Raw genomic sequence first — 21,290 nt, 5'->3', positions numbered from 1 at the left:
GGCCCGGCGGCGTGGCCTAGTAGCTAAAGTCCTCGCCTTGAACGCGCCGGGTTCCCATATGGGCACCGGTTCTAATCCCAGCAGTCCCACTTCCCATCCAGCTCCCTGCTTGTGGTCTGGAAAAGCAGTCAAGCACAGCCCAAAGCCTTGGGACCCTGCACCCATGTGGGAGACCAGGAAGAAGCTACCGGCTCCTGGCTCCAGATCAGCACAGCTCCAGCCGTTGTGGCCGCTTGGGGAGTGAATCATCAGACAGAAGATCTTCCTCTCTGTCTCTCTTCCTCTCTGTATATCTGACTTTCCAATAAAAATAAATAAATCTCAAAAATGAAAGCATTTACCCCTCCCTTAAACATATATTCTCATGTGCATACAAAATCTGCAGGTTTTCCCCAAAGCAATTCAGGAATTCAAGATAATATATAAATAAAATACTAGGAAGCATAGATGGTATATAAACTGCAAAAAATAGCGTCTGGTCTGGCCTTTACAGGATGATGAGTTCTCCAGATAATATGCAAAATTAAAGGGCATTATGGAAGAAAAAATCATATATGCAGCAATATACTATTTTATCAATGGACTCTACTGAATCACAATTCCTGACTCAGAGTGAGCCCTTACATAAAATTAACTCGCCTATTTTGATAATAGGTGAAGCCCTAGTTGGATCTGTTGAATAATAGGAAGAAAGAGTTAAGAAACCTCTTTCCCTGCTGCTAGAGAATCTGACCTTTGGTTTAACCACCTGCTCTGTTACCCTGGAAACCAGGTAAGATCACAGGCATCAACTATATTGCTAGGCAACACTGCTGAGACTGAAAGGATCGCTGATTAGTAAATTGCTTCCGGACTGTGAAGCACCATGAACGAGAACATCTGATGAGGCCACCTCGAGTTCTGCTTCCACCATGCAGCTGGTTTCGGGGAACCCTACAAACTGTGCCAAAGAATTTGTCTAAGAGCTGAAGCTGCTTTTAAGCCAAATGGCAACATCCTTGCTGGATGTGGATCTTGTGCTTTGTGCCCAAAGCTGTCATGTGGGGAGACAGTCTCCACGTAGGAATGTGAACTGTCATTCATCGCAAGTGCCTCAAACTCCCTACTGGGAGCAACTGCCCTGCTGGCAACAAGTGCGACTCTCGTATATTTAGTTGAACTTATAAAAATCCCTGGTGGGGCCCACACACCTTATTCCATCCAACACTCTCCCAACTATGTGAGGTGAGTTACCATTCCCTTATTGCATGGGAGGAAAGCAAAACTCAGAAGGGTTGACTCATCTGTCACAATTCACAGAATCAGACCTGACAAGCGAGGCCAGGTGTTTTGCTACAAAACTAAGCTCTTTCACTTGGAAGATAAAATCCCTCCCCTGCCAAGGCAGCAGGCTGGGCAGGTGGTGGATGTCACGCTGTGAGCTGTTGCTATCATGCAGAAGGATATGGACTTGGTCCTCCGCACAGAATGGGGAGCTGGATCTTCTGTCTCCAACATTCTGCACTGATGCCAACAGGCAAAAGTGCAAAAGATACTGATGTCAAAGTCCCATAAATGATCAAAGAAATGAACGCACATCTCAAAGACCCAGGAGATGTGATGCACATTAACATAAAATATGGCATTTCAAACTTAACTTGGTCCTGTATCATAGAGAATAAAAGCTGTAATAGATCCTACAGCATCCACATAAGACATCTGGAACAAGAAAGTGTATATTTCACAAGTCATTACAAGATAAAAGGGGTTTTATAGCAGAAAGAAATTTTGTTCTGATGTTTTAGAAAAAACCTTTAAGGACAAAAGATGTATTTTAATCACAGCTTTACTGAAAGCATATCTATCTAAAACCCTGAAATGTATACTTTGATATGATCTACTTCCCAGGAGAACTTTCACAATAAAAGATACTCTTTTTTTTTTTCCAAGATAGCTTTTAGGTTAAAATACAAAGAAAAAGAACTGCTGGAGCTAGCCGAATGAAATGGTTTCTTCATTTCACTCTAAGTTTATGATTTTATAAGTTCAAAATACATTAAAATTTGTTCACTATTTTTAGTACATGTAGGCACAAATTTGGGGGAAATAATAAAACAGAAATAGGTATTATGACATAGCAGGTAAGCTGCCACTTCGCCTTCCAACATCCATGGACCTGAGTCCTAGTCCCAATTCTGCAGGCATCTGGGGAGTGAACTGACAAATGTAAGATTTCTCTCTCTTTCAAAAAGACAAACTTTAGGGCCCGCTGGCGTGGCCTAGCGGCTAAAGTCCTCGCCTTGAATCCACCGCCCAGGATCCCATATGGGCGCCTAATCCCGGCAGCTCCACTTCCACTTCCCTTCCAGCTCCCTGCCTCTGGCCTGGGAAAGCAGTTGAGGACAGCCCAAAGTCTTGGGACCCTTCACCTGTGTGGGATACCCAGAAGAAGTTCCTGGATCCTGGCTTCGGATCGGCATAGCATCAGCCATTGCGGTCACTTGGGGAGTGAATCATCGGACGGAAGATGTTCCTCTCTGTCTCTCCTCCTCTCTGTATATCTGACTTTCCAATAAATAAATGAATAAATCTTAAAAAAAAAAAGACAAACTTTAAATTAAAATAAACATAAAATCTTATTTATTTAGCATGTTTTATTTAATACAGGCTGTAAATTCCTAGTTGAATATCCAAAATGCCACATATGACTTCATGGGACATATCAAAGTCAAAATTTGGGCTATGGATATAGGATTGATGTGAAACCAATTAACAGATATGGGTCCTATCCTTAAGATATCTCATGCAAGTCTGCCACAACTTAAACTTGCAGAAGACATAACAAATTCCAAAGAAAATGAATGCTTGGCTGATTCGTAGACCTTTCATAAATAAACTGTACTAACATTGTTTCATATTATAACTGTTTTGATCTCCACCACAAGATAATTATCAAGTGTATATGTTCAGAGCAATTCTACAGAAATCTCCGCTGCCATAATAAAAATGTAAGTTAGAGAATTTAATTGTAAAGACACAAGGCATTACTTGTTTTCAGATAATAACAAAAAAAGTGGCTAAGAGGACCTGGTATGGTAGCCTAACGGCTAAAGCCCTCGCCTTGCACACACCAGTACCCCATATAGGTGCTGGTTCTAATCCCACTCACCCCGCTTCCCATCCAGCTCCCTGCTTGTGGCCTGGGAAAGCAGTCAAGCACAGCCCAAAGCTTTGGGATCCTGCACCTGCGTGGGAGACCTGGAAGAAGCTCCAGGCTCCTGGCTTCGGATCGACTCAACTCTGGCCATTCTGGTCACTTGGGGAGTGAACCAGCAGATGGAAGATATTCCCCTTGTCTCTCTTCCTCTCTGTATATGACTTTACAATCAAATTTTAAAAAAAAAAGTGGCTGAGAAGATGTGAGTTTAAACCATGAAAAAAGATGCTCTCTCTCTGAAAACAAAAAACAAAAGCTGCTGTAATTAGCAGATTTCATACGCTTTGCTCTTAATGTAGGCCCAGTGCGGTAGCCTAGCGGCTAAAGTCCTCGCCTTGCACATTCCAGGATAGAATATGGGTGCCAGTTCTAATCCTGGCGGCTCCCAGTTCCCATCCAGCTCCCTGCCTGTGGCCTGGAAAAGCAGTCAAGGACAGCCCAAAGCATTGGGACCCTATACCCTCATGGGAGACCTGCAGGAGGTTCCAAGCTCCCTGGATCCTGGCTTTGGATTGGCTGAGCTCCAGCCATTGCAGCCACTTGGGGAGTGAATCATCAGATGGAAGATCTTCCTCTCTGTCTCTGCTTCTCTCTGTATATCTGCCTTTCTGATAATAAACAAATAAATAAATCTTTAAAAACAAAAACAAATTTTTAAAAGCTCCTAACATGTCTTAATGAGTTAACTGCCCTCTATATCTTATTCCTACAATTTACTTGATAAGAATCTTTCATTACAAACAAGAGGAAGAAAAGAACTGCCACTGATACTTTACCACCCAAATAACAGCACCACAGAAATCCAAAGTACAACTGAGGGGGTTTACTGATCTGACAATTTTCATGCTAACAGGATTCTGATAGGTTTCTCTAATCCAACTTACCCATTTCATGGATGAGAAAACTAAGGCCCAGGAATTTAAAAAAGACAAAAATCTGTCCACAAATAAGGCTAGTTAGCAAGTAGGTCTCAACTCCACTTCATTTGTTCTTATTTGAGAGCTCTGACTAAACCAACCAATACAACTTCCTGGAAAACTTATGTATAATTGCTGGATTTTCTTACACATATGAGGCATCTTCAAAAAGTTCACACAAAATGTGTATTATGAAAAGTGTGTAGATTTCAAAGTGCCTCATACAAAGAAATTCATATATTTCCATGAATTTTGGGAAGTACCCTCATAAATTTGGGGGAAATACCTGTGGTCTTGTTTTCTACTTAATGCACACCGAAGTTATCCTGACCACTCAAAACAGTCAGCCGAGGGGAAAACGAGACATGAACTAAATGGGCAAATGCTGGAGAAAGTATATTTTTTTATAAAACCAGCAGCCCTGAGGCATACTGCCTAAGAAAAGACAAAGATAAAGCCTTGAGTCGTTTACTAAGGATCTGTCTACATTGCTCAAGTGGCATTCACAGGCCAGACACAGGGTGCAACTCTGCAAAGGCTGCAAGGAAGTCCTTGGCAGAATGAGGTACTTCAACCCTTAGGTAATCTGAGCAAAGAACCCAAGTTAGGGAAATCACTCTGGGAGGTTTATAACCTCAAAGTGACACCATGGTAAGTGCCCTCCTCATCTACACGGGCCCGTGCTGTGAATCAGCAAGCAAAAAGGAAGGACTGGTAGAAAAGCGAAATAAATATATCAAAATGTATTCAATTCAATCCAGCAAAAATTTATGAGATAATGTGTCTGATGTTAGGGATGATGATGATGGTGGTAAGAACCAGAACAACAGAACTTAACACTTCCTCAATGTTTACCATGTGTCAGGAACTGTTAGCAACACTTAAAATCACTGACTCCTCTAAAACAAACAAAAAAGAAAAACCAACCATCGAGTTGGTCCTATTGTTATCCACAGTTTCCGAATAACGCACAGTGTGCTTCCTGTTTCCTGCCCAGTTCACATGGTTCGTACATGGTGAAGGAAGCCCAGACGCTTGGCTCCGGAGTTGAAAGTACTAATCGCTGCATGACACTGTTCTCTCAGGAGTTGAAACAAAGGATGCTAAGGTCACTAAAGACTGTTCCTACTCCTCAGAGTCTCATGAATCAGGATCCAGGGAAGGCTTCCTGCTGGCAGGTGTCCTGTAGGAGCCAAGCAGGGGACCACGGTGGTGCACTCCAGGAGAGGCCCTTGCACAAAGAACTAGGAAGAAAAGCAGGAGGAGACTGCATGCTGATCACCAGAGATGGGTACTGAACATCAGCAACTACTGGTGTGGGTTTATTCATTTGTCTTTAGGAAAAAGCAGAAATTGGTAAAACAGGATTGAAATGTGAGATGCAGGTGTAAACGGTCGAGGTGAACAAATAAAGAGCCTCACGTGGCATGCTAAGGACTTCCGGAATTTATCCTGAATGGAATGGGGGGGAGGGGTTCCTGGAAGTGTTTGCACATGAGTGCCAGCTGCATTTTACAACAATCATTCCATGGCATAGCAATGGACTGGACAAGGGTGAAACCAGAGGAAAACTAACTTTTGAAGCTGGCACCAAGAGCAATTAGGCAAGACGACCCAGGCCTCAGGTACTGTAGTGGTATTGGGACACAGAGGAAAGCGGACTGACTTTAAAAATTCCCTGAGGGAGACAGCCTGGTTGTTATTCCTGGAGGCACAGGGAGAAAACCTAGCCATGCCACCAGCTTTCAGCTTAAAAACAGAGAGAGGCTGGCACCGTTAAGACAAGGGGCACCAGAAGGCTGGCAGGTTCAGATCAGAAGAATCCATATATTTCTAAACCGCAGGCACTTGACTCAGGAAACCTATGTAATGTAAAGAATTCTATTATTTTTCAAGAATATTGTTAATAATTATAAGGTTTCCATTATTCTTTTTGGCTTATGAGAGACTGGAAGCTGAGAATTCAAGGGAAGGGTCTATACCCAAACAACAAGAAAGCTAATAGAAGCAAGAGAGAAAAAAAGGAAAAAATAATTCAATGAGTTAACTTAGGAATGCAAAGAAAATAGCAAAGAGCTTTTCTCATCTTACTACGGGAACTGCAACAAGTCAGCACAAGAACAGGTTACAGGATTAACCTATTCAATGAGAAAAGGTTAATTTGCGCTCTCCGAGCCCCATGTTCCGCTTTAATGAGCCAGGGTGAGTTCAGAAGGGTAGGGAGAATCCACAGTGGATTTTCAAAGGGCACTCATCCACACAGCCCAAATAGAAAGTTTTACTGAAAAGTTCTTGTGCAGAAAATTCCCTTCATGTGAAAAACTCCACTCACCAGGATGACAGATAAGCTGTGTGACAGATGACACATCTTTTGTCAGCACACAGGGACATCAGTGATTAGCACGGCTACTTCCAGCGAGATAAGCCCTTCTCCCGCAAAGCCAGCCTCTCTGCCTTTATCTCACTAAGACGGAATAACCATCCTCTGACTCTGGCCAGCTTTGTGGTTGATTCTGTTCAGAGTGACATTAAGCTGGCTCTCATTTTAAGGCCCTATCCAGCTTTGTGGACAATTACTTCAAAAAGTCTGGAAGGAGAGAAAGCCCTTGCCAGGCCCAGGAGAAATCAATGTTAAATACAGTCCATACCTGTCCCTTATTATGACTTCACCGCAGGATTGGCAATGAAATGTGTAACATCCTTGGACGTGTGAGTTTTGATTAAACAGAGAAATCTGCTCTAAAGAAAACCAACAAAATGAAAAATGTTAGAGGCCTGCAATCAACATATTACCGTACTTACAGAGTTGAATGAGCACCATAAACTGCCATCAATGCAGAGTTTACGATCTAACCCGAAGCACACATTCAGTTAGTGTTATCTGAGGACCCAACCAGAGAAGCTTTTACCAAAACAGAATCTGTGAAGTCTCAGAGCAAGGTGTTGCCCTATGTGACCCGAGTAACATACAAAACACCACTACGCAAGGTGAGTGCAAACAGGAAGTGCTCTACTTCCTGCACAGCCCCTCAGCAGCCTCGGCTGAGTGGACCTTTTCATCGGTGTGACTGTTGGGAAATAGAATCCTAAGAGATCAATTTGACGTAAACAAGGGTGATTGATGCCCATTCTGGCACATCACCTGTGTACCAATGCATCTCAACAAAATGGCTCTGGAGTGGTCTTTATTAGATAGCGCACCCATGCCCATGGAATAACGCCAGATAAAGAGTTTGGTCTTCCAAGAGCAACTCTCAATTTCTGGGGCTGGCACAATGGCTACACTGGCTAATCCTCTGCCTTGGCAGCACCAGTACCCCCAATGGGCACAAGTCTGTGTCCCAGCTGCTCCACTTCTGATCCAGCTCCCTGCTTATAACCTGGGAAAGCAGTGGAGGATGGACCAAAGCCTTATGATCCTGCACTGACATGGGAGACCCAGAAGAAGCTGCTAGCTCCTGGCTTTGGATCGGCTCTGCTCCAACCATTGTGGTCATTTGGGGAGTGAGCCAATGGATGAAAGGTTTTCTCTCTCTCTTTCTCTGAACTTCTTTACATTAATCTGCCTTTCCAATAGAAATAACAAAATAAACACTAAAAACTCAATGTCTCATGAAAGATATGAGAAAATGTTAAAAGCTATGGGGGAAATGAATATTTCTGGCACTAACTTAAAAAGGCAGTGTAAAAATAGTATGTATTCTTAATTTCCGCTATTTATGGAAAAAGGAAAAGAAAGCATAGCATAAACAAGCTATTTGTCTATAAGTATCTAATTAAATACATTTTAGTTAAACCCATTAGAATCCAAGCAATTTGGCTTGTTATTTCATAGGTACTCACTTTCAGGATTTAAAAAAAAAACTGATAGTAGAAACTTTAAGAATTGACAATTTAAAAATCCACAGTTTAATTTCTAGAAGGACCTGTAAATCCCTATAGCACAAAGGTGAAATAAACGGTACTAAACTTCAACTCTGAGCAGACAAAAAGGAGACCCTGGGTAATACAGCCAAAGCAGTCACTCCAGAATACACAAATTTTCAGTTAAACACTGCCCTCTGCTGGCTACCTAGCTTGATACACTGGATCAGAACTTTCCTGACAGGAATCCTGGGAGTACTGCCAGTGATGAAACTCATGTCTCTGTTCTGACTGCCTGTTCCACTTCGGCGGTGGTGACTTACCCCAGGCACATTCCGAGTGACCAGCATATCTCACCATGGTTGTCCTAAAGCGGACACTCAACCAGCTGAATGCCCAACTTTTAAAAACGCTTAAATACACTGAAAGCCAAAAAATTCAAAGGCCACTTTCTGTAATAGAGTTTAAGTTCACATTAGTATGCACCTATCTCAAATTTATTAATATTTATTCACCACCTTTTTTGTGGATGGCACTGAAGCAATTAAGTGGTGAGGAATCTATTTTGCATACTCTTTCATGCACGAGGGAACATGGTTTTCAAGATTTTCCTTTTCAGATATTTGAGTACAATATGTTTCAGAAATATAAAGAAACAGGAAACCAATGAACACAAACAATATGCAAAGTAACACGTGGTAGTCAATTTATTGTGTCCTACAATGAACATAAAGCAATGTTGGCTGATTTCAAATTTTCAAACTAATTTCAGCCTTGCTATTTGTATATTGCAGAATGTGGGTGGCCAACACCTAATATATGCCCCTGGAGGTTGTGAGTTCTCAATCCCAGAGAAAAAAAACATGAAAACATCCCATTGTGGCTTTTACGCCTGCTTTTCACCCAGTTTCTAGGAGCAACCCAAATATCCAAGGTGTAGTTTTCCTCATTCTTTCCTGGCCGCCTCCCCCTGCCCCACACACATCACCCTCTCGGCCCACCTGTCTCTCTCTCTCTCTCTCACACACACACACACACACGCATGCGCACGCACACACACAGAGTCTACCTCCATTTCAGTGACCCCAGCCTTCCTCCGATAATTACTCCATCGTGCTTAAGGTTGACCCTATGCCATCCACTCACGCTCCCTGGCACTGCTTCTCCTTATCCTAACTCTAAAACCAACTGTCTTGAACTAGTTCAAGAATGCAGAACTTCAGCAAAAATAACTCCAGCAAAAAGAAACGGAGCACGCTCTCATCGTGTTTTCTCCTGGAGGCTGGTGTCGTCACTGGGGGGCTAGCTCAACAGCTCCTGGGGGGCTCGTCGCAGCAGTCCCGCGGCCCCTCTCCCCAGCTCCCACACGGCCCAGGCTGACCACAGAGGGGGCAGTGCAGTCTCAGGATGCAGCCTCAAGAGCTGCAATCTTCTCTGACTGTAAGCCTCCCGTAAATCCTCTACAACCTCTGTTCTCTATTTACATAAATTCAGCCCTCCACAGCACAACACATACACTGTAACACGTGAAATGAATCAATCATTTTATTCAGTAAATTCATCATGAGGGATTACAAGAACATTTTGTCCTGACTTCACATACAATCAAATCACAAAGCACTGCAAATATATCACATGAAATTTCACATCAAAGCCAACTTCCGGTTCCTTGCACATACTGCTCCTTTTGGAACTGCCATCATTTCCATCATCTACGTCTCTGATTAAATGCTAGCTTCGCAGAGGGGGCCTTTCTTGTCCGACATCCCGTCCCCTAAAGCTTAGTCACTTCCTGTCCCATGATTCCACTTCACTTTGCTCAGTGCACTTTTCTCAGGATGCAGCTAAAGATGTGTTCACCCACTGCCTGTACCCTTTGCAACATCCACTGCGCGAGGACAGACTTCCCTGGCCTGCTAACTCTGGATCCCAGCACCCAGGTGAAGGCCTGGAACCCAGCTAAGAGATTTGCTGAGTCACTGAATTTATTTTATTTTTCTTTCTTTTTTTTTTTTTTTTAAGATATTTACTTTTATTTGGAAGGCAGATTTTACAAAGAGAAGAGAGAGAAGGTCTTCCATCAGCTGGTTCATTCCCCACACAGTCACAACAGCCAAAGCTGAGCTTATCCAAAGCTGGGAGCCAGGAGCTTCTGCCATGGGTGCAGGGTCCAAGGACCACGCCCACCCTCTGCTGCTTTCCCAGGCCATAATCAGAGAGACAGATCAGAAGTGCAACAGCCAGGACACAAACAGCACCAATGCGGGATGCTAGCACCACAGGGCGGAGGATGAGCCTGAAGCACCACCACACCAGTACCCCCAGTCAATGAATTTCTATGTGATGTGTTAAAGTCAACCAGGTCTTACATAATTGCCATCCAATTTAATCCTCACATCATGTCTCTGAACAATGAAATTTTATAATCAAAGAAACAAAACAGGGCCCAGCATGATGGCTCAGTGGCTAAATTCTCACCTTACTTGCACCAAGATCCCTATGGGTGTCAGTTCATGCCCAGCTGTTCCACTTCCCATCCAGCTTCCCACTTGTGGCCTGGGAAAGCAGTATAAGATGGTCCAAAGCCATGGGAACCTGCACTAGTGTGGAAAATTTGCTGGCCCCTGGCTTTAATCAGGTCAGCTCGGGCTGGTCTGGCCACTGGGGGAGTGAAATCAGCGGATGGAAGATCTTTCTGTATCTCCTTCTCTCTAAATCTGCCTTCCTAATAAAATAAATCTTAAACAAACAAACAAAACAGAGAATATCTACAGGAAACCTCTGTACCTTGTAGTCAATTTTGCTGTGGAGCAAAAAGTGCCCTAAAAACAGTCTATCATGGGGATAACATGGCAGCTCAACTGTCTAAACCTTCACCTGCAAGTAACAGCATCCCTTATGGGCACCAGTTTGTGTCCCAGCTGCTCCACTCCCCATTTGGCACCCTGCTTCAGCCTGGAAAGCACTGAAGGATGGCCCAAGGTCTTGGGACCCTGTATTCATGTGGGACACCCAGAAGAAGCTCCCAGCTTCGGATCAGCTCAGCTTCAGCCATTGTAGACATTTGGAGAGTGACCAGCACATGAAAGATCTTTCTCTTCCTGTCTTTCCTCCTCTCTGTAAATCTGCCTTTCCAATAAAAATAAACAAGTCTTTACAAAACAGTTTATTTTTTTTTAATGGGGCAGGTATTGGGCACAGTGGATAAGAAATTACTGGGGGGCAAATGCTGTGGCCTAGCAGATTAAGCTGGCTCTTGGGATGTTCCCATCACCATCAGAGTGTTGGGTTAGGTCTTGGCTACTCTCGGGTTTCCAATTTAGCTTCCTGATAATGCTAGAAGATGGTGGAAGGTGGCCCAAGTGCTGGGCTTCACACAGCTCATGTGGGAGGCCTGGTCAGTGGTTCTGGCTCCTGGCTTTGGCCCAGTCAGCCTGGGCATCTGAGAGAATGAATCAACAAATTAAATATTTCTGTTTAATTAAAAAACACACACACATACACACCACTCGGAATATGTCCATCATACACAGGAGTGTCTGGCTCCAGCTCTGACTGCAGCTCCTGCTCCGGCAGCCCGTGGGAGGCAGCAGGTGATGGCTTGCACAGCTGGACTTGTGCGTCATCCCTGGAACAGCCGGGCTAAGCTCCCAGCTCTCTGCTTTGTCCTAGCTCAGTCTGTGCTATTGTGGGCATTTGAAAAGTGAACCCACAAATGAAAAAATTTCTATCTCTATCTACCTTCCAAATAAAATAATAAATTAAAATTTTAAGAAAAAAAACACTAACAGGAAAGAAAATAACTTAGCCTAGTAGCAGCATATTCAGTTGCATCCGGCTTATAACTGGCAGAGCTGACCGAGGTGGGACGTCTCCTGGAACCCACAGCCTTTGCCATAGGCACCACCTGGGAAAAGTTCAACCACTTTAATTTATAACTACATATATATGTAACTATATAGTTATATATGATATGTATATATATAACTGCAAATCCAGAAGTGTTAATCCTACTCACTTGTGCTGAGATCGGCCCGCGCCTGCAGCCTCAGATGCAGCCCTTCCCCAGGCATGTACTGCAGCCCGCGGCAGGAGGAAGGCACAAGGCTGACCCCTGCTGGAATCTCCAGGTCAGTGCAGCCATCAGGTGTTTTCATCTGGAGTGAGGAAGATGTAACGGAAATGTCTAGGGGTAGCCGTCCGTCTCCTGGCTCCCTAGGAATTAAAAATAAAACCCAAATAAATGCTTTTTCATTGCTCAAAAACACAGGATAGAAGGAGGCGTGACCAAGAAGTGTTGTTCCTCTCTGAGAGTGTCCTTGAAGTCACTGCCCGAGAACGGTTTGTAACATCACAGGCATTGCTAATCACCAGTGCTCCCCACTGCCACTGCAACGTGAAAGCCCTGGACACTTATCCTATTCTTCTGAGAATTAAAATTATGTCTTATCTTACTTATAAACCAGAGCAAAGTATTGTTATTCCACATAATGGAGCTTAAGAAGAACAGAATTAAATGAAACAAAAGAGAGAAAAGAAAAGCTTCCTTATCAGTATTTATTTCCCTAAGATTTGTTGTGATTGTTTGAAAAGTAGAGCTAACAGTGATATAAGAAGAGAGAGAGAGAGATCTTTCCATCCACTGATTTACTCTTCAAGTCCAACACGGCCAAAGCGGGGTCAGGCGGCAGCCAAGAGCCCTAGCGCCGTCAGACTGAAGAGGCTGAAGCGCCTGGACCATCCGCCACTGCCGTCCAGGATGCTGGAAGGGCAGCAGGTAGAACCTGAATGGCTGCACATACAGGATGCTGACATCACGAGCGGCAGCATAACCCACTGCCCTACAACATTTGCAAGAGTACAAAGAGACGGGCCAGTTATCCCAGCATAAGATGCTCACGTGCGTTTCTGGAGAGCCTGGGTTCACACCCAGATCCACTTGTGGATTCCAGCTTCTTCCTAACGCAGACCCTGAGGGCAGGGGTGAGGGTTTGAGTAACTGGGTTCTTGCCAAGCACGTGGGAGACCTGGATTGAGTTCCCAGCTTTGGCCCTAGCCAAACACCAGCTATCGTAGGCATCCGGGGTACGAACCCCAATGTCTCTCAATGCCTCTGGCTCAGCCTCTCAAATAAATACAAACACGTTATAAAATAATTAATGAGAAATATAGTGATATAAGAATAACAGGTATATTGGGCCCGGCGCAATGGCGCAAGTGGTTAAGGTCCTCGCCTTGCACGCCTGGGATCCCATATAAGCGCCAGTTCTAATCCTGGCAGCCCCGCTTCCCTTCCAGCTCCCTGCCTGTGGCCCGGGAAAGCAGTCGAGGACAGCCCAAAGCTTTGGGACCCTGCACCCGCGTGGGAGACCCGGAAGAGGCTCCTGGCTTCGGATTGGCATAGTATCGGCCGTTGCGCTCACTTGGGGAGTGAATCATCGGACGGAAGATCTTCCTCTCTGTCTCTCCTCTCTGTATATCCGCCTTTCCAATAAAAAAAATAATAATAAAAATAAATCTTTAAAAAAAAATAACAGGTATAAAAGTATTTACTAACTCAATTCATGAGAAACACAAACTTCTAAACTCAATATAGGCAGGAAAGGGTTAAACGCATTTCATTTCTACCAAGGGTCAAAGGTAGAGAGAGAAATGAAGGAATCCAAGAAATCACTGCTCGTAGCACAGAAGGGGGTGAGGAATAAACGGAAATGACGCAGTGAAGACCAGAGGTGCTCAGTAACAGAGCTGCCCGCCTCACTCGTAAGAGCAAGCAGCAGGCAGGCATCGATCCCCTGCCACCTGAGTGTAGAGGGCAGGCCACCTGCTTGAGTGTCTTCTAAGGGCAAAGCAACCGTTCCCCTGTGAATCCTGCTTACGCGCAAACATCTTCAGAGTACTTTCACAGCATGTGAACTGCCCTTCATGAACAACTCCAAGGGGATATCTAGAACCAGCTCTACTCACGGGGGAGACAGTCTCAAATCCTTGAGCTCAAAGTCCAATATCAAGAAATCATGCTGAGGCCCGGCGCCATGGCCTAGCAGCTAAGGTCCTCGCCTTGAAAGCGCTGGATCCCATATGGCTGCCGGTTCTAATCCCGGCAGCTCCACTTCCCATCCAGCTTCCTGCTTGTGGCCTGGGAAAACAGTCGAGGACCCAAAGCCTTGGGTTCCTGCACCCACATGGGAGACTTAGAGGAAGTTCCTGGCTCCTGGCTTCGGATCGGCGCAGCACCAGCCACGGAGATCACTTGGGGAGTGAATCATCAGATGGAAGATCTTCCTCTCTCTCTTCCTCTCTGTATATCTGACTTTGCAATAAAAATAAATAAATCTTAAAAAAAAAAAAAAAGGAAAGAAAGAAAAAAGAAATTATGTTTGGGGCTGGAGCAAGTTAAGCCACCCTTGGGACACAGGTGCCGCGATGACACTTCCACAGCAGCTCTTTGGCAGCACCCTGTGCCCGGGCAAGCAGCCACTGCGGCTGTCCGGGCAACGAAGCAGCACATGGAGCCCCCGACGTTCCTTTCTGTGCTCCAAAAAAGAAGAAATGATGCCTGCAGACTTTACAGCTAAGAGTCAACTTTCTATGAAAGGACAGATAGGAAATATTTTACACTTCATGAGATACATATAAGACCTTAAAGCAGTTCACAGAAAAAGGAATTTTTTAAAATGCTTATTATATTGCAAAAAGATTCTTGAATTCAGGCACAGTTTTTGTAATATGCACTTCCCATCGGTGTTTTGAAGATTCCCCCATAGTCTCTGTTACAGGTTTGAGCTTGTTGTTTGTTTGTTTTGGTTCCAAGAACCCACTACCCCGACCCCTAAGGTTAGCTGTCTGTAGAAGGTCAAGTCCCTTATATAAAGTGGCACAGTATTTCCACAGAACCCACACTTATCCTCCCATATGCTTAACATCATCACTTAAGATCACTTACACTACCTAACATGCAAGGTAAGTGTTGGCAAGTTGTTGCTACACTATATACTGTTAGGGATTAGTGATAGGAAAAACTGCACATCTTCAGTATAGATACATGTTTTTCTGCATATTTTGCTCTGGGATTAACTGAATCCACAGTTGTGGAGCTCACAGATTTGGCAGGGGCAGCATTTGTTGTCCCAGCAAGCAAGGGGCTTAAACAACACAGCTGACAGAGGAGGCATGGGTATGCCATTAAGGGGGCTCCATCTTCACATGCTCATCTAAACAAAATCACCTCCCTGGGACCCCACCACCTAAGACCATCCCAGGGACCTCACCTCCTAACCCCTTCCCGGGGACCCCGCCTCCTAACCCCATCCCAGAGAGAGATTAGGGCCACCATACATAAATGTGGGTGACCAAATAGTCAATCTATGAACAAAGTCTATGCAGGTGTAGACAGTGTTGCTAATAAAAGGCGGGAGAGGGAGGCAGCAGATGAGTTACACAGAGGGACACTGATCAAGGAAGACAACAGCGTGAGGACAACAAGGGCCAGGAATCTCACTGTGAGAGAGAAGAAGGAAGGGGAAACAACCAGAATGGGCTCAGGGACAGTGGGCTAAAATGGAAGCTACGTGCGGGAAGCCATGGCTTCGAAGCACCTGTACACAAACACACAAACTCCAAGGGGTTGTAAGTGTGTGTGCTCCTCTGCCCACATCCTTCACACACACACACACACAGACACACACACACACACACACACACACACCATCCAACAGCAACAAGCACACTTAGGGGCCACATCTTTGTAAAGGTTCTTTTCCACTGGGGATGGAGGGAGAAGGAAGGGAAAGACAGGGTTCCATGAAAAATGATTGCACTGAAGGCTGGAACAAGAAAAGAATGAAGGAATAAGAGGAGGCTGGAACATCTTGCTAAGCAACAAAGTCAGGAAGAAATCAAAGAATATCAAGCATGTGTCAAAAATCACACAGAAACCATCCTGAAAGGCTTTCTTTCACAAGAAAAACAAAATGAATTCCAACATAAAATTCAAACACAAAAATGAATTCAACATGAGCACAGATCAAAATGTAAAGGCTAGGGCCCGGTGCTGTGGTCTAGTGGCCAAAGTCCTCGCCTTGATCGCCCCAGGATCCCATATGGGCTGCCGGTTCTAATCCCGGCAGCTCCACTTCCCATCCAGCTCCCTGCTTGTGGCCTGGGAAAGTATTGAAGATGGCCCAATGCTTTGGGATCCTGCACCCGTGTGGGAGACTTAGAGGAGGTTCCTGGCTCCTGGCTTTGGATCAGCTCAGCTCCAACCATTGTGGCCACTTGGGGAGTGAATGATTAGATGGAAGATCGTCCTCTCTGTCTCTCCTCCTCTCTGTATACCTGACTTTGTAATAAAAAATAAATCTTAACAAGAAAAAGTAAAGGCTAAAACTACACAACTTACAGAAAATAAACCTGGGAAAATATTATAATCTTGAAGCACACAAAGATTTCTTAAGACACAGACAGAAAACGCTAACCATTAGGAAAGTAATAAACTGGACCTGAGGAGAATTGAAGGATATTGCAAAGCGGAAAGTCACAGATTAGGAGAAAATGTTCACTTATACACAAGACAAGTGATTATGAACAAAACCTTGTAGGCAGGCTGTATAAAACATTCTTTCAATTCAACAATGAGACAAAACCTACACTAAAAAAAAAAAAAAACCTGAGGAGGCAACACAGTGGTTAATGACAGCTAAACCTCTACCTGCCACACTGACATTCCACGTAGGAACCAGTCCGGGTCCACTTGCTACAGGCTGGGAAAGAAGCAGGGGAGGGCCCAAGTTCTTGGGGATTGCACCCACGTGGGAGACTTGGGAGAAACTCCTGGCCCCTGGCTTTGGAGTCAGCTGAGCCACAGCCATTGTGAGCCCTTTCAGAGTGAACAAGCAGTAGACTGAATATCTGGCTCTCTTTCCTCCTCTCTGTAAATCTGCCTTTCAAATAAAAACAAATCAATATCTTTTTTAAAAATGAGAGGCAGAGAGACACGGAATGACAGCTCCTAGCTGCTGCCAGGTTCGCGTGGTGCCTGCAATGGCTGGGTCAGGGCACAGTCAGAACTGGACGACAGAACACAACCAGGTCTCCCACACGGATGGCAGGGATTCAATTCCTGAAGCCATCCCAGCAGCCGCCCGGGCTCTGCAGGAGCAACAGGCTACAGATGGAAGCAGCAAGTCCCACGTGGGACTCGGGAGGCCCAGCCAGGGCCGGAACTGCTGCCCGACCCACTTTTTGGTTACGTTTAGGACTCTTAATTATTCTACAAAGCAGACTGAAATTGGAGATATCAATTCAAATTCATCATTTTTGAAATAAGGGCAAGGGATTAAGAAAGTCTACTTTCCCCATCTTAAGAATGAGGCGATTCAGACAACGAGTCTACCCTTGTGGGGAGACTAGAACTGATGAAGCATCCAGAATTGTCACACCAGATTTAACGAAAAGCTGAGCAAACTGTACCTATGACCTGTAACAAAATGTCAGGATTTTAATGTCTAACTCTGTTTAAAAGAGCAGTCACAGAGCAACAGGCAAGGGAACCACAAGCCATTAAAACTGAAGCCAACAAGCAAAAAAAAAAGTCATTAGGCCCCACCCGATGGCTCTGGTGGGTAATTCCCCCACTTTGCACACACTGGGATGCAACAGGAGTACCAGTTCATGTCCTGGCTGCTGCACCTCCCGTCCAGCTCCCTGCCTGTGCCCTGGGAAGGCAGTCGAGGACGGCCCAAGGCCTTGGGACGCTGCACGCACGTGGGAGACCTGGAGGAAGCTCCTGGCTTCAGATGGGCTGGGGGCTGGCCATTGCGGCCACTTGGGGAGTGAATCAGAAGACAGATCTTTCTCTCTGTCGCTCCTCTCCATAAACCTGCTTTTCCAATAAAAATAAATATATCTTTTTTTAAAAGTCATTCTTTCTAAAAGTTTCTACTTTGTATTGCAACTTGCAAGTTAAACGTCTGCAGGCTTCTCAAGAGAACTTGCAATGTGAGTGAAACAAAGATAGGATTTCGGTGAGTCTGCAACCTTTGCTGACGGCTCCCCGAGCACAGGTTTACTGGATGAATGGGAAAGATACACAAACGAAGGATGTGAACACAGGCGAGTCACGTGTCTTGGAGCGGCATCCTGATCTCAGGACAAGCAGAAGGGGCTGACTGACTTTTAGCACAGTTTTGTTAGAAACGCCAGACACTGCCAACGGTGTGTCACACCACGGCTCTCGAACTTCCCCGGGAACCCCGAGCCCCGCGCGGCGGGAGTGCAGGCCCCGCCGACCCCGCTTACCCCACGATCAGCAGCGCGCTCGGCAGTCGTCTCCGCACCTCCAGGAACACGCGGGGCTCGGCCGCGGCCGCCGCCATGCCGGGAGCCGGGAGATGGGAGCCGGGAGATGGGAGATGGGAGCCGGAGCCGGAGCCGGAGCCGGAGCCGGAGCGGAGCCGGGAGTGGGGAGCCGGAGCCGGGAGCCGGGAGCCGGGAGCCGGGAGCCGGAGCCGGGAGGTGGAGCAGGGAGCGGAGCCGGAGCCGGGAGGTGGAGCCGGGAGCCGGGAGCCGGAGCCGGGAGGTGGAGCAGGGAGCGGAGCCGGAGCCGGGAGATGGGAGCCGGGAGCCGGAGTGGGGAGATGGGAGCCCGGAGCCGGAGCCCGGAGCGGAGCCGGAGCCGGGAGATGGGAGACCGGAGCCGGGAGCGGACCGCGGCTCCGGAGACCCTCTCGGCCGAGCAGCCGGGCACGCGTGCGGCTTCGGCGACGGCGGCGGCCGGAACCGGCCCGGACAGCCCCACCGCCGGCCCACAGCGCCACCTGGCGGCCGGAGCCCGCGGGACAGCCCCACCGCCAGCCCACAGCGCCGCCTGGCGGCCGAGGGCAGAGTCAACGCCGCCGGGGTCTCCCTGGAAAGGACTCCATACTGGGGTCCCTTGGCGAACTGGGGTGCAACAGGTGACAGAAATGGGAACCATCTCCAGGGAACCCAGAGCGGAATCTTCGATTCCCAAATCTACCTTGGTCTCTGTGTAGGTGTGTATCCATCCGAGCAACAACATTATCATGGATCAACTTAACGTTGAGCCTCAGATAGAGGAGCCGCTGCAGAAATGAAAGGGTTCCTTGCTATAGAAAGAGCATACTTGAAGGTTGATAGCTGACTACCAGTTCCCGCGAGGGTTTTCTCGAAATTCACGGAAGCTGCGTAATTGGAGGAGAGGGGCAGTGGGAGCCATGTGCATTTCAAACATATTTGTTCCCAAATAAACACATACCGATTTGTTGCAATTGGCAGGAACAGGATCTCCTTTGGGATTACTAGCAAGGATAGGCACCAGCTAGGAAAGAACCCTCAACGGAATGACCTGAGTTCTGTTAAAGCTGGAGCAAGAACAAGCATCAAATTTGGGTGAAGGTTCGCTAGCACTTGTGTAAAATCATTGATATTTTACAAAAATTCGATGAGAGTAATGTTCCCCGCCCCCCATCACCAGTTAGCCATTGGATAGCTTCTTTTTAGGAGGGATGAGATGGCAAACCCAGTGGTAGACCACTCATGTAAATTTTTGAGTAATAAATTGATCTTGTTCATGTTCCAAGTGAAGAGGACTAACAATAGCCCACCCTACAGACATCCCAGTGGGTTCCGCTTCTGCACTGTGGGTTAATGAAATGCACAGTGGAGTTGGTTGTCTGCTTGGTAGGTTCCAGGACTGTTACAAACTTACCTCTACGGCGGACCGGAGCTAAGCCGTCAACGCAGACTTGAAACGCGTGGGATCAAGATCCTCCCTGGGCTTTTCTTCCAAGGATTGTACCAGGAGATGAAGCTTGGCTTTCGCAGTCCAACCCCGAAGCCAAGCACGGTCAAAGCTAATGGCTCCGCGGGATGGAAGGAGTCCTGCTCCGGCCAAGGCTCGCCAGCTCAAAGGCAAAGGTGGTGATAGTCCAGACGCTTCGTTTATGGGCTCTACAAGAGCCCACATCTGCTCTCAGGGGCATTGTGTTGACAAGTTGAGCCAGCACCTCTGCAGGAACGTGCCAGGACACGCCTCTCCCCAGAACTGTCAGCAGGGTCGGGCTGCTGAATTGCACAAGACCCTTGACGGACACTCACCAGTTCCCACCTGGCATCCTCACCTGGGCCTTGGAGCTCACCTGTTCCCACCCGGCAGTCCCCACCTGGCTGCTTCTGCCTTGTTTTGTCTTGGTTTCCTAATCTAAAAAAGTTTTAGAAAGGTACCCATGTTTTCGTCATTTATTCATGTACAAAGATGGTTAAATTTCCAGGAACTGAAGTGCTTTGGGGATGAACCAAGTTGCTGGCACCATGACCTTGGTAGAGCTTGTGTTAAGCCGAAGGTTTATATTTTTTATTTCAAATCCCATTTCCCCCAGGTTTTATACAGGCCCTCGTATAACCTGGGTAGAGAAGGAAGATATCCCAGATGAGAATATCCGCCACCCTCTTGCAGAAAATCAGTCCGAGAAAGTGGCCCTCTTAGGACTGGCAAGAGCGTCTTGGGGAAGTTTGAATATCTATAATGGAGAAATAGTATGATTTATCTCCACAGTGGATGACAACGACTGTTTTAAAAACAGAAGATTGCCTTTTCAAACACAATAGCGATAACAACTTCATATGCAAACCCTCTGTGTTGCTGCTCTGTTTTATCGATTCCAAGTTTTAATCACCACAAGGAAACCCACTCAGCCGAAGCATTTCTAAATAAACAATGCGTCCATAGATGCTGCATGGATACATCCTGAAGTATTCCTGAAGACACTAACTTAAAATAATTTTTCTGAAATCAATATTAGGGGCTTTTAAAGCTTATTGTGTTGCAATATAAATTCCTATATATTCTTATAATTATTATACAATAATTCAGAATCACTGATATAGCAACTTAGTGAAATGGTGTTTTCTGCCATTGAGTCTGATGATGTAGCTTATGGAAGATGAGGATTTACATTGCTGACATCACCATTCCGTCTTAAACCTCATCACAAGTTTACCGATGTGCTGCTCTGACGTGCGTATCCCATTTGAGGTCATCCGTGAGCTCCGTAGCCGGTCGGCTCAGTTTTAAAGATCACTGTCTTTAAGATACAGGCAAGACTTTGCAAAAAAAAAAAAGTTCTCATTTTGGACCCTCAGGTCTGACACAATGGCAAACCTTCCCTGGAATAAACTGATGTTATTGGAAGAACCACAGACTCAAAAGAATCTGAAATCTAATTTCAACTGTTTGTCTCTTGGCCTTAGCAAACCCAACTGTTCTGACCGTGTTACAAAATATTAAAGCATGC

The 21,290-nt window shown here is 45.9% G+C and overlaps 1 protein-coding gene across 2 annotated transcripts; it reads right to left on the bottom strand.

Moving 5' to 3' along the window:
• Positions 1–6,714: 6,714 nt before the first annotated feature.
• Positions 6,715–18,362, bottom strand: LOC121167141 (E3 ubiquitin-protein ligase E3D-like). Of its 2 annotated transcripts, XM_040996518.1 has the most exons (3): positions 18,277–18,362; positions 11,996–12,192; positions 6,715–6,847 (listed from the first exon to the last, which is right to left on the bottom strand). In XM_040996518.1, the coding sequence occupies exons 1-3, from the start codon at positions 18,351–18,353 to the stop codon at positions 6,834–6,836; spliced, it is 288 nt and encodes a 95-aa protein (XP_040852452.1). In that variant the 5' UTR covers positions 18,354–18,362; the 3' UTR covers positions 6,715–6,833. The 2 variants fall into 2 exon arrangements, 1 of the variants encoding a protein (XP_040852452.1); XR_005885555.1 differs by lacking the exon at positions 18,277–18,362 and having other exon boundaries at positions 6,715–6,852; positions 11,996–12,595.
• Positions 18,363–21,290: the final 2,928 nt, after the last annotated feature.

Source organism: Ochotona curzoniae, unplaced genomic scaffold (genome assembly GCF_017591425.1).
Source record: "Ochotona curzoniae isolate NIBS_2020 unplaced genomic scaffold, NIBS_Ocur_1.0 patch338, whole genome shotgun sequence".
Lineage (NCBI taxonomy): Eukaryota > Metazoa > Chordata > Mammalia > Lagomorpha > Ochotonidae > Ochotona > Ochotona curzoniae.
This window is presented reverse-complemented; position numbering and strand designations above follow the sequence as displayed.

Excerpts from the sequence above, each read along its gene's own strand:
- LOC121167141 (XM_040996518.1), bottom strand. The coding sequence starts at position 18,353 with ATGGCGGCGGCCGCGGCCGAGCCCCGCGTGTTCCTGGAGGTGCGGAGA. Across the intron at positions 12,193-18,276 it reads AGCGCGCTGCTGATCGTGGG|GGAGCCAGGAGACGGACGGC; the intron begins GTAAGCGGGGTC and ends TTTAATTCCTAG.